Consider the following 16,747-nt stretch of genomic DNA (forward strand, 5'->3'; position numbering starts at 1 on the left):
AAGAACATATCTTAGTATGTAAAAACGGTGGCCTATTCCTTTAAGGGGAAAGACATTCAAAACCTGGTTTAAAGGTGTTAGTTTGGACGCTGTGTTTTGATATTTGGTTTATTTTCACTTAAATATGCAGTATGCAGAACATTACAGACAGTTAATTCACTAAAGGTGTAAAATATAAAAGTGTAGCTTTACCTGATCTGTGAGGAGCGACGTGATGGACAAACACAGACAGAAGCATCACTGCACAGACATTTACAGCTTTAATAAATAATAGTTTTATAGAGTAAAAACATGAGTGAAGCTGTGACTCACCCACAGAGACGGAGGAAACGCTCAGCTCCATGTTCAGACTGAGCTGTGACTCTGAGTCGAGCTGAAGCTTCCTCTTCAACACTTTCTTCTGGTTCTGAGAGTTTCACTTTGAACCACTTTCACCTGAACAACACCACAACTACACAACAGCACAACAGGAAGCACATCCTTCACATGATGAGTTTCATATCACATTGTTTCCTTGATTTAATTCAGTTTTATAAAATACTTTTCATTTTCTTGCCATGTTTGGGTCCAGACTTTTCTTGTCTTTTCTCTGACGTATATGAGCCCCCTCTCTGTCCACGCCATGTTAACCAAATTACTCCAAATGAAACAAAACCATCAGCGGCCCTTAGCCTTGTGGTCACTAAGCAGTGCAACCCGCCGCCATTGGATTAGTTGTGTTCACATGACGTCACAGCCTTCAAAAGAGCCGCCATCTCTGGAATCACCCATATATGGTCATGTCTGAGGGGGAAAACAAAGATTTTTTTTATAATGAATCCAAAACTACAAATACTGAATGATGGATTTTCTACCCAATAAAGATTCTTTCTAATAGAATGTAGCCTCGTGAATGTAGGAAACCGCACACAACTCCAACATGACGGGAGGGACTCTAAACAGCGTCACACGCCAGAGGACTCTGGACTCAGGCGCGTTTATGAGACGGAACTGCAAGTCACACACGACACTTTCCTGAAGAAACAGCTCACTCTACAGAACAGCAGGTAAGATTAGCTACAATTTATAAACGTGATCTAAACGTGAACGGGCTGTGCACACTGGTGAATGACTGAGAGCGTGAATGGGTGAGGAGTTGTTGTTGTTTGTTGTTTATTGTTTATTCCGAGTTCAATGTACAATATATATACATTTTTTACACCATTTTTTACATTAACATGTGCAGCTTTTGCGACATTTTAACATGCATTCATGACATATATACTTACATATATACATAATGCTGTACATAAACTCGAAAAGGAGTGGGAGGAAGTATAACTTATAAATTCCCACCCCTGTTGATATCATATTTACATTAATGTTGTTGGAGCCGGTGGCAGGGCAATGCACAACAACCTGATGGCAACAGTCAGCACAATGATCCAGCCGATCCCAGCTGCAGCAGGACGACAACGCAACGACACACCAGCAACGCACCAAAGCCGCCGAGACAGTGAAACACAAATCTCCCTCCAACAAGAGACAGGACGCCACGTTCAGTCAGTGTGACCAATCTGAGAAGTTCGATTTGTTTATAGTTTGGTTTTACTTCTTTTTTTTTTTTTTTCTGTTATTGTTTTTTCCTTCTTTCTTTACAACATTATTCAAGTAATGCACATTGACTTGTAGTTTTCAACCATCCAAAGGGACGATACTTGAACTTGTGCTCTCCAACCCAATGTGCCAATCACTTCAATTTTCCTTCTGTTTTCCATCATGTGGCAACATATCAATATAGTGGTAGAAAGATACAGCGCCCCCTGCACAACAACCTCACTACGTCACCGGCCTGCCACCACGCCACCCCCCACCACACCCAGGACCAGCCACAACCACCACACGACCAGTCACCACCCTGCCATCACCCACCGCCACACCACCAGCCCCTCCAGTGGTTGCTTCCTTTCACAAACACATTAATATAACTGATGAACGTTTTTTGCTTGCGACAAATACATATAAACATAATTTTATATACAATTTATATGTCACGGAACCAAAGTGTACTATTCAACGAAATCTACATAAGTACATACTGTGTATCAATAATACCTTCTTCGGCTAAGTATTCATACATAACTTTCTTTTTGTAAAGTATTTTAAAGTGATGAATGTCTGTACATTCCTTGAGGTCTCCCTTCAGGTTATTCCATAGTTTGACTCCACATACCGATACACAAAAGCTTTTTTTGGTTTTATGAATCTGGGGTTGTTCCTTCATGTAAAACGTTTTGGGGAAAAGATGTCTGTTTAGGGAGTTGTCCATCCTCACTGAAGGTTCCTCATCGTCTGTACTCTGTACAGTGTGGAACGTTTCGCCTCTTCATCCAAAAGGCTTCGTCACTAAAGACCACAGGGAGGAGTTCAGCTCGGCTCAGCCCCTCCCCTTTATTAACAGCTACTCTCACCTGTGGGTGAAAATCTTTGTGTTATGAGTCTTTGTACTTCTAAAGTCCTTACCTCAAGTAAGAGTAAAAAAGTAAGAAAACGTGACCACTGGTGCTGTTTGCACTTCGTCCTGTAATGGTCATTCTGTACCGACCGTGTATTTATGAATATTTACTATCATATAAAACCATTTTTTTTGTTGCTTTTTTGACATGTTTTCATCTTTGTCGTGTTTTTGTTCAGAGCTTAGGCCAGTGCGGTGCTTCATTTGAAAGCTAAGACCTTGTAGTTTGTAGTAAGATCTGTGTGAGTGAAACACAACTTACAGGGAAGTGGTTCTAAAAGTTACTTCAAAACTTGAGTTTCTTGAGTAAATGTAACTGAGTACTTTCCACCTCTGGTTTCTGATAATAATAGAATAAGTTACTGCATGATACTTCATAACACACGTTTACATTAATCATTTACCACCATCACAGACTGATTCTGACTGTGCTGTGTCATTTCCAGATCTGTCTCAGTGATGATGGAAGTGAAGCCTCTGGTGTTTTCTGTCTTCGTGCTCGTCCTGCAGACTCACTTCTGCTGCTGTAAGTCTCTCTTTAGAACAGTCAGACATTTTGTTTTTCTAAATACTCTGTGGCGATGCTGTCTGGTTATGGCTGCCATTCTATTCTTGCTGCATTAAAACTTTGAAGATAAGATAAGGACACTTTTATTTGCTTTTATAATACAGGCAAAGTCTAAAGTGTTGGTGAACACAATGGTAACATAGAGGTTAGACCAGACATTATTGTAAATGATGTCTTTATTCAAAGATACTGTACAACTTTGGGCTGGTCAATAAGTCAAATAATTATTTGATTGATTTTGAAAATTCCTTTTCTCTAAGCAGACTCCGATCTCCATCTCCTTAATAATTGTTTGAACAAAAAGATGTTGAGATAATTAGTGCATTGTTGTTTTTTTAGGGAAATATTACCCAGTTCTAATAAATGTTGTTTAACCACACTAATAGGCAAGGAATGTTAAAATGTTAAAAGTTAATGTTAAAAGAAGATTTGCAAAATTACAATCAGGCTGAGTTAAGGCAAAGCACTTACATAAATACATCAGGAATGTATTTATGTATATTTTTCTCAGGGACAGGAAGGATGACCAGCCGGGGGGCGGGGCTGAGGAAACGTGTTGAGGCAGACGCAGATTGATGGGGGCGTGGTTAAGGGGGGTATGTGTGTGCAGTTGTTTACAACATGAAAGTTAGCGTTATGTAAAATATGAGCGAAGGAGCTCAGTTATCTAGTTTAGCTCCGGGGCTTGGCCTTGAAGGGAAGCACTGTCCTAGTTATTTTAAATCTGATGTTTGTATGTGTGACTTGATTGTGAAGCTGATGAAGTGAATTTCCTTCGGGATTAATAAAGTATATCGTATTGTGTCGTATCGTAAGTGTTGACGTCATAGGAGAGATAAGAGGTCCAGCTGCAATCTGTTCTCTCAGGAGGAAAGAATTATTTTAGAATAGTTCATAAATTGTAATGAATGAGCTTTTTACTTCTTCGTACTCAGACTTAGTTCAGTTCTCCAGAGCAGGGACATTCATCCCTTTTCCTCCCAATACGTGTGCTCGGACACAGCTGTAGTCGTTGTTCTGACTGTCCCATATCAGGACTATTACACAAAAGCTTTATCTGATGTGTTTCCCAGGTCAGCCTCTGGTGGTCCCGTCTCAGCCCCTCGTCGTCCCCGTGGGCAGTGAGGTGACTCTGCCCTGTCAGCTGGAGTCTGTGAAGGACCTCAGGGACCTGGTGGTGGAGTGGGCGCGGCCCGACCTGAAGCCACGATACGTCCACATCCGCCACGACGGCCTGGACCTGCTGATCGACCAGAACTCCCTGTACCTGGGCCGCACGAGCCTGTCGGAGCGCGGGCTGGCGTACGGAGACATGTCTCTGACGCTGAGCAGAGTCAGGCTGAGCGACGCAGGAACGTACCACTGCTTCATCCCACAGATGGACACGAGGGCAGAGGTCACGCTGCACGTGGGTGAGTCTGGACCTCTGGGTTCTAACTCTTAGTGTTTGTAAAGCACTTCACTGATGACGTCTTCAGTGTGTGGTGAAGATCAGACACTGAAGTCTTGATGTTCTTCCCTCCTGTCCCAGTGTCAGTGTCTCCTGTCTCCGTGAGTCTGACCAAAGACCACTCGGGGTCTCCTGTGCTGCGCTGTGAGTCCAGGGGCTGGTTCCCGGAGCCGGAGCTGGTCTGGCTGGACTCTGAGGGGACGGTCCTGACCGGAGCGAGTACTCAGTTACCTCAGAGAGGAGTGAACGAGGAGACCTTCAGTGTCAGCAGCAGACTCTCTGTGGAGCAGAGCCCTGGGAACAGCTTCACCTGCAGAGTGAGGCATCAGGAGACCAGGCAGAGCAGAGAGACCAACATCAGCATCACAGGTCAGACCCCACTCAGGCTCAGCATCTGCCACAGCACAGAGTGACAGCTTTACTGTGCTGTTGTTTCAGGCGACTTCCTGGAGGTTTCCTCCTGCTCTGTGGCCTGGACCTTCTTCACTCTCGGGCTCCTCCTCCTCCTCGCGGCTGCTGCGGCGTTTGTCGTGTGGAAGTTTAAACTTTTACACAGTAAGAACGTCTCATGAATCAATGAAGGCTTTTCCCAGTTTTCTGTCGACTAAAGAGTTCCTTCTTATTTCCAGGAAAGAGGTCAGAAAATAAAGACATGGAGCTCGGAGAAAAGGAAGAACAGGAGAAGATCAAATCAGAAGAAGAAGAAGTTACAAGTGAAGCAAAGCCCCTGTTAAACACACAGAGTCTGGAGCTGAAGTCTGAGCACAAGGAGAACCTGGAGAACTTGGAGAAGATACAGGAGGATCTGAAGTTTGTTGAATATGTGATCCACAAACTGAGTGAGACTAAAGAGTTCTTAATGACGCTTAAAGAGAAAACCCAGCAGGTTATTAATCAGATGAACTATCAGTTAACTGTGGAGAAGAACAGGCGTTTTGTGGAGCGTATAACCATAGGCACAAAAAACAACAAGGAACGACAAGAGTTTATTAAAAACCTGGTGGAGCGTGAGGAAACAGTTAAGGTTCTAGACAAACAAATACAGACTTTGGACATTGAGATTGTGGAAGTGACTCAAAGGAAAGGGCTGTTGGAGACGCAACTGAAGACGGTGAAAAAAGAGTTGGAAAAAGAAAAGAAACGTCCAGAAGCTGCTGTTCGTCCTGAGCTGCAGCAGTTTTCAGATGAAGTGAAGGTGAACATCCCGGTGGCGATGGTTAAAGCTCTGGATCAGACACAGGAAGCTCAGGGAGAGAACAGGAGAACACCGATGGGCTTTTGTTTGAACCAGAAATTTGACCTTCAGGGTAAAGTTTGTACTTGATCTGTCGCCAGATTGGCTTGTTGTGTGATGGTGATTCCACGGACCTGAGCTGTGAACTTCCTGTTCATTTCCTTTTACTAGAATCGTTCGAATAAGCATATTTTGTAAAGTGAGTTCCTGTAGATCAGTGATTCTCAACTGGTGGGTCGGAAACCAAAAGTGGGTCGCAGTCCTCTTCAGGGAACAGTTTTTAAAATACTTTCCATCTGCAACACGACCGGAGTCTGAAAGATATTGGGTTATGCATGTCTACCGCTTGTTCAGTGTGTGGAAAATACAATATTTATGTTTCTGCTTGTCATTCTAGGGTTATGGTGGATCCCGAAGCCGTTCCACTTGAGAACCATGATAGATACTTAAACACTTGATGTGGGCTGTAAATACTTAAATCATGTTTAGAAATGAGAGTTTGTCTTGAAGCTAAAGTGTAATAACAAGCTATAGAGTTGTTGTTACATCAGATATTTAACTTGCAACCAACCGTGGCATCTTCATCATTCCATTAGGTCTAAGCTAATCTGCAGAGGAAATGTAAAGCAGTGCAGCAAATAGGTCTGTGTCTGGTTTCCTGATTGTTCTAATAATAGATCTACAGATCACTAGGGCTGGGTACTGTTAACCGAAAAGCTCCGGTAGGGGGCGGTATCGAAAAGCTTTTTTTTTTCTGTGCTAATTTTCGTTACTTTTTCTCTCCAAACGTCAATAAATGATCCGCAGTGAGTCTAAAAAAGCCTGAACTCATGAGCAGCTTCAGCACAAATGCAGAAGCGAAGCAAAGCTGTAACTTCAGTCATTATCAAAGATGGCAGAGCCGCGGTCTGAGCCAGGACTAAACCAGGACTGAACCAGGACTTACAGTAAACTGGCTAAAAACCAGGACTAAACCAGGACTGAATAAGAAACTAGACTCTTAGACAAAGAGAAAAGCAGTGACAACGAGAAACACATGGGCTTTAGCTTTAGCCGCAGAGCCTGAAGTTCCTGCTGTTGTTTAAACTCCAGCTGCACCGGAGCGTTTGGGATCAAAGATTGTCTCTGTAAAAGGTGAGGCTCACTCTGCATTAGCCATGTTTGGAACAGTTCATTGTTAGTGACAGAGTGAGCGCTCTCACTATGTAACAAATCTTTGACGTGTGAGGAGCTTTCACTGTCCAATGTGTGCAAAAAGTTTAGCTGAAAGAAAACAGTGCCTGATGTGGATCTGGTCTGTTCCTGCAGCTCAGGAGGTAATAATGTCCTTTCTCTCTTTTGATCACGGCTTTAGTGGGAATTCTGCTCAAAACATGAAGTTACAGGTGACGCTGCTGCTCCTGTTTTCTGATGTGCCGTGTTTGGACTTCCTCCTGAACCATACTTTTTCTATGCACAGTACTTTAACTCAATTAAAATAACATAGGTATCGGAAAAAGCACCGTTAAGGCACCGGTACCGAAAAGCAGGTATCGTTAAAGTAGTGGTATCGGAAAAAAACGAACGGTACCCAGCCCTACAGATCACGCATACTGCAGATTTCATTATATTCGCACAAACTGTTCGACTCAATGTCAATTTGTCACAGCGGTCACAACAAAGCTCTGTAGCGATGGCTTGTGTCGGAGCGATTTAAGGTACTCTGGTAAGGACTAAAGGAAGAAGCTTCATCCCATTCGTGAAACCAAAGCGCAACATCAGAGAAGCGGCTCGTGTTCAGCCCAAGTTCTCCCATGGAAATGTCAAAAAGGACACGTGTTCTTCTGTTATCGACGCATGTCCTTAAACTTCATGCAAACTAAGATCAAACTACCATGAACCTCATTTCACTTCACTTAAACTCATTCCTTACTCAAACGTGCTCAAACCTTGTAATTTCACCCAATGTAACTACGACACGATGGACTCAGGTGTAACAGATCGATGAAGGGTTAATGTTGACCTGCTTGTTTTACTTTGTCAGTGACGGTTTTTGACCTGGAAACACTGGTGATGAAACAATGGCTGTTTCCCAATTGCCAGGATCCTCGGCGTCTCGACCACTTCGGACGTCATTCGCGTCATCACGGCGCCGCCAAGTGGTGTTCCATTTCACCTGGACCACTCGCCCCCTCGCAGCTCGACTCCTCCGTTTGGCTCATTTACGAAGGATACAGCAGTGGATCCTCCGCTGCCTCGGAGAGCTGAAATTACCCATGATGCACTGCAGCATAGTTTCTTTTTTCTTTCCTCGCAAAACTTTATTAGTTTGAACTCACTTTAAAAAAGTTGTGTTCCACATAAACAGTTTCCTGGCCTCTGTTATTCATAAAACAGTTGTTTTAATGAGCATTGATTGACATGTGACCTGACGCAGCCGCTCGCTCCGGAGGCCGTTCCATTTGAGCTCAAAGGCGGCGGGGAGAGGACACTCCGCTCTGTTTTGGAGGAGCCGCCACCGAGGACGTCAACGAAGTGGCCAAACGGAGGACGGATCCTCGCAATTGAGAAACAGCCAGAGTCTCTGCTCCTGCAGGACGGAGGTTTGTGGCGCTGAGATAACTGCTCTGAACACTAGAAATACTTGAAAGTCTAAGTGTGAGTTAAAGGTATGAATCTCGATGCACTTCTGTATTTGAAAGCTTTGGAAATGGTCCATCAAATCACAACACTAATCCGAATGAAATGTTTTATAAGCTGCACTATTATGGATTTTCTGTTTTTACACAATGTTTTTTAAACAGAAAGATTAAAAGATGCTGAAATAACCTCTTGATAGTTATGACATTAGCTACTTGTTTTATTGTAGCAGCTTATGTTTTAATCTGAATAAATTGAAATGTGTAAACGTGACCTTAATTCCTTGCCCGAAATATATAGTTTTTGTTGTAAATAAGATGAATATTAGAAATAATAATAATAATAATGATGCATTGGTTTTATATAGCGCTTTTCTGGACACTCAAAGACACTTTACATTGCACTATTCGTTCACTCCATACTCGGTGGCGGTAAGCTACTATTGTAGCCACAGCTGCCCTGGGGTAGACTGACGGAAGCGAGGCAACCAGTCTGCGCCATCGGCCCCTCCGACCACCACCATTCACTCACTCACTACATTCGCTAGGCTTCCTGGTGTTACCAAACGGTCTCCCATCCAAGTACCGACCAGGCCCTTCCCTGCTGAGCTTCCAAGGTCTGACGGGATTGGGCAGAGCAAAGGCGGTATGACCACTGAGGGGAAATGAAAGTCCTTTTGTGATGTATCCTGTCCTCTAGTGTTGACGTGCAGACACACAACTAAATGGTGATTTACATATTTGACTGAAATGTATCATTTAAACACATTATAGTCTATTATTGGTCAAATTTGAACTTCTAAGCAGTGACATGTAGAGACATTTTGAGGGGCAGGTGCTCAGCCAAGACAAAAAGGGCAAAACCCAACGGCAGCTGCAAGTTGCATCGGCCCAATTCATTCTGTTCCTCCTGTTGATGCTATGCACTATTTGTTGACGTGCAGATGCCCTGTTGTTGTTTTACCTTTATTTAAACAGAATATATATGTACTGTCAGTCCAAAATCTTTTAAAACTGACATAATAACTAGGAGAGATTCTCCAGGCACATTGAGTTGCCTTTCATACAAAATGCGGGGTATAAATAAAGTTGCCTTGCCTTCAGCATTTGACACATACGACAATAAATCGTCAGCGTAAAGTGAAACCTTATGCTCCCCTGTTTCCCTAAATATGCCAGAGTCTCCTTTAATGGTTCTTAATGAACCAGTGGCTCGATTGCCAAGGCCAATAACACCGGCGATAGTGGACAGCCCTGTCGAGCGCCCTAGAGGGAAGTAAGATGACTTCACATTATTAGTTTGAACTGTGGTTAAACATAGAATAATTTGATTAAAGATACAAATCCAAACCTCGACAGGGTCAAGATTAGAAGAGATGATCCCAATCGACCCTGTCGAAGGCCTTCTCCGTATCCAGGGAGAGCAACAACTCCTGAGTTTGTTTATCAGTTTCTTGGATATAAATAATTTTCATTAGTCTCCTGTCTAATGAAAAACAACTGTCTGCGCTACCGGTTAGTGCTCTCGCTTCACAGCTAGAAGGTCCGGGTTCGACTCCCACCAGGGACGGGTCCTTTCTGTGTGGAGTTTGCATGTTCTCCCCGTGTCTGCGTAGGTTTCCTCCGGGTACTCCGGTTTCCCCTACCACTAAAAACATGTACAATAGGCCAGGATGAATGATGTGTGTGAGTGAATGGTGGTGTCAGAGGGTCCGTTGGCGCAGACGTGTGTAGTCATGAAAGCGCCTCTGACAGTCTCCCCCAGGGGAAACTGAAGCTACAAACGTAGTTTACACCACCGAGTATGGAGTGAATGTACAACTGTCTCATGTAAAGCGCTTTGTGACCATGTCTGTGAAAGGCGCTGTATAAATAAAGATCTTCTTCTTTTTTAAACCCTGTCTGGTCTGGAGATATGATGTGGGGAGTATGTTTTCCAAACATAGATCTAAAACGTTTGCTAAGATTTTGTAATCCACATTAGGTAAGTTTATGGGCCGGTGAGAGCCAGGTTCTAAAGGACTTGTATATATGAGTAAGACACTGGCTTCATAAAATGACAGAGGCAGAGAGCCTTTTGTCAGAACATCGGAACTTCAAAGTGGCATGAAAATTATAAGCTGCAAAAATCTGATCTGAAATTATCTGTATTTTATCACAAGGCGCTCAGTTTAATCGCGGTGGGAAGTGCAGACAGGTCATTGCCCATAGTTTGATAACAGCCTGTCTGTTTCCTGCAGTCCTGAATCTGCAGCTGCTCCAGCAGGTTTACGTTGGAGAGTGAGGGCGGTGACCGGTGATCAGCTGAGGACAGACGTTTATGGTCAAGGCGCGTGGGTGAAACTGAACTGTGAACTTTCACCGGCTGTAAAGAAAACCAGGTAAGAGCTGTGTCTTCAATACGCAATAGTTTGGTTTATTCTGTTACTTTTCATTCTACAACCAGGAATAGTGTAGGAAGCAAAAGGAGAGGATTTTACCTGTACCACATAGAACATACACGATAACAGCTGTACATGATAAAACTTTGTTTGTACAGAACCACCACCATTACAAACTGGCAACGCAAACCACCCAAGGTGACTTTTCACGACCGTTCTGTTGTTCCCAGATCTGTCTCAGTAATAATGAGTGTGGAGAAGCTTCTGTGTTCTGTCCTTCTGCTCATCCTGCAGACGCACTTCTGCTGCAGTAAGTCCAGAACAGATGACATTATTTTACATGTGTTATTGCTTTGTATCAAGTATTGGAACTGTTGCCTTGTTATTATTATAAAACGTGTAACTTTTCTAGACTTTAAAAATGCTTTAAGTCATGTATCATCAAAGCATTATGATAAGACTTACTAGCTTTTTGGATCAATTGCAAATGGGTTGTGTCATTACAGTAGGCTTAAATAATGAATAAACATTGAAAACATATATTATAAATACAATACCTGTACTGTAGTTAAAGCAGGGCCATCCACAGACTAGGTAGGACTCGGGACACATTTTTTCCCAGGATGGTAAAGGCCAGTTGCTCCCTGTTATTAGCAGCCAATGATAAGTAGATCTCCAAGCATGACGTCACCTCCACAAGACAACTCTACTTTAAACTAATCCAAACTAACCATCGTGAACTCACAATCGTAAAAGAATAGGACGGTCTCAAATCAGCACTATTTCTCTTACACATTCACTTTATCACATGTGTTTCCCAGGTGAGACTCTGGTGGTCCCGTCTCAGCCCCTCGTCGTCGCCGTGGGCAGTGAGGTGACTCTGCCCTGTCAGCTGGAGTCTGTGAAGGACCTCAGGGACCAGGTGGTGGAGTGGGCGAGGCCCGACCTGAAGCCACGATACGTCCACATCCGCCGGGACGGCCTGGACCTGCTGATCGACCAGAATGAGCAGTATCTGGGCCGCACGAGCCTGTCGGAGCGCGGGCTGGTGCACGGAGACATGTCTCTGACGCTGAGCAGAGTCAGGCTGAGCGATGCAGGAACGTACCACTGCTTCATCCCACAGATGGACACGAGGGCAGAGGTCACGCTGCACGTGGGTGAGTCCACCGTGGGGAGTTCTGCCTCTGCAATAAAGAATCCTCCATGCAGACTTTCTTTCTCTGTTTTGTAACATCCATCATCATCTGTCCAACAATACTCCTGTTTTCTTAGTTTAGCCTCGAACTCATTTGACAGAGGCAGAGCCCTGTTGAGCCCGCTCTGGCAGGTGCTGGTCGCGGCGCCAACACACCAAAACGATGCGATCGTGCAAATCCGTCTTCAAAGCACTGCAGAAAATGCCGAAAAATGTATTTATTTATGTAAAATGAGCTGCGGGCCGGATTAAACTGCTTGGTGGGCCAGGTTTGCCCAGGTCTGGTCTAGCTAGTGCTTCAGGATATGCTAATATGTTCTTATAGCCAGACGTGTATTACTTCATACCTGCCAGTCTCAGCTACAACTGTGGCTCAGAGGTGTCACATGACAGTGTCTGGCCAGCTGATTTAAACCGCTTCTGGCTCTGTCTTCCTGCTTCCTGCTGACAGCGCCATCTGCAGTCCGACTTCTCAGAACCTTATTGGGCTTCTGGATCTTGCGTGCACACTCGATTAATTATTCATTTTAAAACATCAACCTCAAGTCTAATCTCAATTGCAAAACTTGTCAGAAAAATATATTCATCTAAAAATGTGCAGACCTATTGCAGCACAAGTGGCTAAAGACAGAAGAAATACACACAAGGCGTATGTACAGACTAGTGTTTCCCAATCACAGGTATAAGAACAATGAATAATGTGTCTATACATGCCTTTTAGTCATGTGACTTTTCGGGACATGATCTTGTGTGTCAAAACGCAGGCTATAGTGTACCTTTTTGTGCTAAGGAGGAGCTCACTTTGTGATCTTGTCACTCTAGACTTACTGCATTTAAGGGGGAAGTGCGGGGGTGGAGACACACTTTATCCTCCAACCAGATCGACTCTGCGGCTGAGAGGGAGAGGGGTTGCGGGGGAGTGGGGGGTGAACATGTGCATTTGTTTTGTTTCGCGTTTACGGCCAAGCGAGGCTGTAGCTCTTTCTCTCGAGCTGAGCTCTCCAAGAGAAAACCTGAACCGCACTCCAAACATCTAGCCTTGGATACAACATGTGACAGAGGCCAGAGCTGAGCTCTTACTATAGTCTATGTGTTTATCATCCATCCATTTTCCTCCTCTTTATCCGGGGCCGGGTTGCGGGGGCAGCAGTCTCAGCAGAGATGCCCAGACTTCCCGATCCACACACACCTCCTCCAGCTGTTCTGACCCCGAGGCGACACCAGGCCAGCTCGGAGACATAGTCCCACCACCGTGTCCTGGGTCTTCCACGAGGCCTTGTCCCACTAGGACATGCCTGGAACACCTCCCGCGGGAGGCGACCAGGAGGTATCCGGAACAGATGCCCGAGCCACCTCAGCTGCTCCTTTCGACGTGAAGGAGCAGCGACTCTACTCCGAGCTCCTCCCGGGTAACTGAGCTCTTCACCCGATCTCGGAGGGTGCGCCCAGCCACCCTGCGAAGGAAACTCATTTCAGCCGCTTGTATTCGCGATCTTGTCCTTTCGGTCATGACCCAAATCTCATGACCATAGGTGAGGGTGGGAACGTAGATCGATCGGTAAATCGAGAGCTTTGCCCTCCGACTGTTTATCATGTTGAAGCTAAATGCTAACCGGTAGCATGCTAATCAGTGAACTAGTTTCTTCACATAATCGAGCGTCTCTGGGGCCGTGTTTTTACTCTTAACTTTTGATTACGAGTTCATAAAAATGCAACTGTCAATCTGTTGTCCTTCTTTTTCATCCTGAATAGAGATATTGTTACATGTTGTAGTACTGCATAATTGTACTCAGGGGCGTTGGACTGGGGGGTAAAGGGTACTGAGTACCCAGGGCCCAGGGCAGGGTAGGGGCCCTAAAAAATGCTGCAGAAAGCATTCTGTATTGTACTTTCTAAGTTTCCTCATAATTGATTCTATATGAACTGAACACAACCGGGCTAAAATACAAGGGCTGCTGCACAGAATTTTGCACAAACAATAATGATTGATAATATCTCAGGCCCTGACACCCCACCAAGATAGTTTGTACCCAGGGCCCAGAATATGATGCTACGCCCCTGATTGTACTTATATATTCAAAATGGCCGCCTTAACAATGTATGATGTCATTGGAAACACATGTAGTGCCTTGAGCCCAAATATGAGAGAGAAACGTATGCTTGAAAATGTGTAAAATGCGACTTTGGTGAAGTTCACCAGGAGAGTTAGTCGCCAAGAGGATATTTCAAAGAAAACAACACTAGTTTTGTCCTTAAACTTTACTTTATTGACCCAAATGTTTGTAGATTGTGTTCAGCGAGTTCAGAATAAAAGAAAATGCAATAAAACTGCATGCAGAAAGTATAGAAAGTCTTTGGGCTGATCTCTGCAATAGATGCTTTTCTACGCCATAACTTTTCACTAATTCTTATGATCATCTTATGTTGTTTAACCTGTGTTTCCCTCCTATCCCAGTGTCAGTGTCTCCTGTCTCCGTGAGTCTGACCAAAGACCACTCGGGGTCTCCTGTGCTGCGCTGTGAGTCCAGGGGCTGGTTCCCGGAGCCGGAGCTGGTCTGGCTGGACTCTGAGGGGACGGTCCTGACCGGAGCGAGTACTCAGTTACCTCAGAGAGGAGTGAACGAGGAGACCTTCAGTGTCAGCAGCAGACTCTCTGTGGAGCAGAGCCCTGGGAACAGCTTCACCTGCAGAGTGAGGCATCAGGAGACCAGGCAGAGCAGAGAGACCAACATCAGCATCACAGGTCAGACCCCACTCAGGCTCAGCATCTGCCACAGCACAGAGTGACAGCTTTACTGTGCTGTTGTTTCAGGCGACTTCCTGGAGGTTTCCTCCTGCTCTGTGGCCTGGACCTTCTTCACTCTCGGGCTCCTCCTCCTCCTCGCAGCTGCTGTGGCGTTTGTCGTGTGGAAGTTTAAACTTTTAGACAGTAAGAACGTCTCATGAACCAATGAAGGCTTTTCTCAGTTTTCTGTCGACTAAAGAGTTCCTTCTTATTTCCAGGAAAGAGGTCAGAAAATAAAGACATGGAGCTCGGACAAAAGGAAGAACAGGAGAAGATCAAACCAGAAGAAGAAGAAGTTACAAGTGAAGCAAAGCCCCTGTTAAACACACAGAGTCTGGAGCTGAAGTCTGAGCACAAGGAGAACCTGGAGAAGATACAGGAGGATCTGACGTTTGTTGAAGACGTGATCCACAAACTGAGTGAGACAAAGGAGTTCTTAATGAAGCTTAAAGAGAAAACTCAGCAGGTTTTTAAGCTGACGGACTCTCGGTTAACTGTGGAGAGAAACCGTGTTTGGAGTCAATCACAAGAGAGGATCAAAAAACTGGAGCGACAGAAGATGGAGTGGGAGGAAACACTTCAGGCTCTAGTCAAACAAATAAAAACATTAGAGAATGTGGTTTTAGAAGCGACTCAAAGGAAAGGGCAGCTGGAGGCAGAATGTAAGAAAATGGAGAAGCTGGTGAGTAAAGAGAAGGAGCGTCGAGAAGCAGATGTTCTTCATGAGCCTCTTGACGTTTCTTCCCAAGTGTTCGGGGAAGTGAAGGTGAACGTCCCGGTGGCGACGGTTAAAGCTCTGGATCCGACACAAGAAGCTCAGGGAGAGAACAGAGAGGAACAGGAGAACACGGAGAAGGATGTGCAGTGAACTGATCATCTGAACAGAAATGTTGTGATTTGGGACAAAGGACATTTTTATTCAGGTCGTGGCATCAGGTCATCCGAGGGTAAAGGTTTAACCACTGCTGTAGAAGATCCTTAAATACTTCATGTAAGCTGTAAATACTCCAATAATATTTAGAAGGAGAGTTTGTCTTGAAGCGAAAGGGGAACATGGAACAAGCTACAGACGATTCACCTCCTACATCAGATATTTAACTCACGACCAACCCTGGAATCTTTACTAAACATCATCTTTCCAACGGGTCTGAGATCATCTGCAGAGGAAATGTAAAGTCTGCAACAAATGAATGAACTGTTGATTTAAAAAGTAATAATATACTTTACCTGTACATGGTGAGTGAGTTCACAGCGTCATGTCTTCAGGAGGATGAAGAGTCTAGTTTAACAGATGCCGTTATAAACCAGGCCAAAGGAAAAGCACCAGAACACAGTCCAGGTTTAGTCACACTTTACTCTTTCTGAAGGAGCAGAGTTTTACATCAGGTCGAGACTGAAGCCGACTCTGACTCCACAGTCTTTGTGCAGGAGACGGATCATTCTCACATAAACGGACTTAAACCTTGTGTAAAGAAGAATCAGGTCCCATAACTTTAGCAGAAGCCGTTCAGCAGATGGAGCAGGTTTGGTGTAAGTGAAGGTTTAACGTTTTACTTTGGGCCAAAATCAGTGAGAGTTTGTTGATCTGGAAACATCAGTGATGAAAGTGTGTCTGATCCTGGAGGCGCTGAGGTAACTGCTCTGAACACTACAAATACTTTAATAAACAAGTGAAAGTACTTCTGAGTTGAAGGGACTAAACATAATAATATTTTTGTATTGAATGTTGATTCACTTTTGTATTTGAAAGATTTGGAAGTGGTTCATAAAATCACAACTAATCCAACTAACATGTTTTATAAAATGCACTATAATGGATTGTATGCACTGTTTTAACACACTTCTAATTATGTGTTTTTTAAAAAGAGAATAAAAGATGTTAACAAAGGCACAAAGTCCAGTGCGCCTCCACCTCCTCTTCTCCTCCTCTTCTCCTCCTCTTCTCCTCACACTCAGCTCTGACCTCAGTCTTTGATCAGCCATGACAGTGACTGTCTCTGTGTAACAAACAGCAGCTCA

At 44.3% G+C, this 16,747-nt stretch overlaps 1 protein-coding gene across 1 annotated transcript in view; it reads left to right on the plus strand.

Annotated features, from left to right (window-relative positions):
• LOC306981047 (uncharacterized protein) overlaps positions 1 to 15,596 on the plus strand; it is a gene marked incomplete at both ends in the record, with an annotated part of 176,471 nt that extends 160,875 nt beyond the window's left edge. The window contains 8 exons of the mRNA XM_079580595.1: positions 4,136 to 4,474; positions 4,594 to 4,881; positions 4,951 to 5,067; positions 5,142 to 5,819; positions 11,567 to 11,905; positions 14,399 to 14,686; positions 14,756 to 14,872; positions 14,947 to 15,596. Of these exons, the coding sequence (XP_079436721.1) occupies positions 4,136 to 4,474; positions 4,594 to 4,881; positions 4,951 to 5,067; positions 5,142 to 5,819; positions 11,567 to 11,905; positions 14,399 to 14,686; positions 14,756 to 14,872; positions 14,947 to 15,596 (2,816 nt within the window). The remainder of the gene's footprint in view (positions 1 to 4,135; positions 4,475 to 4,593; positions 4,882 to 4,950; positions 5,068 to 5,141; positions 5,820 to 11,566; positions 11,906 to 14,398; positions 14,687 to 14,755; positions 14,873 to 14,946) is intronic.
• Between the last annotated feature and the right edge of the window lie 1,151 nt (positions 15,597 to 16,747).

Source organism: Gobius niger, assembly GCF_951799975.1.
Source record: "Gobius niger genome assembly, chromosome: 21".
In the NCBI taxonomy this organism is placed as follows: Eukaryota; Metazoa; Chordata; class Actinopteri; order Gobiiformes; family Gobiidae; genus Gobius; species Gobius niger.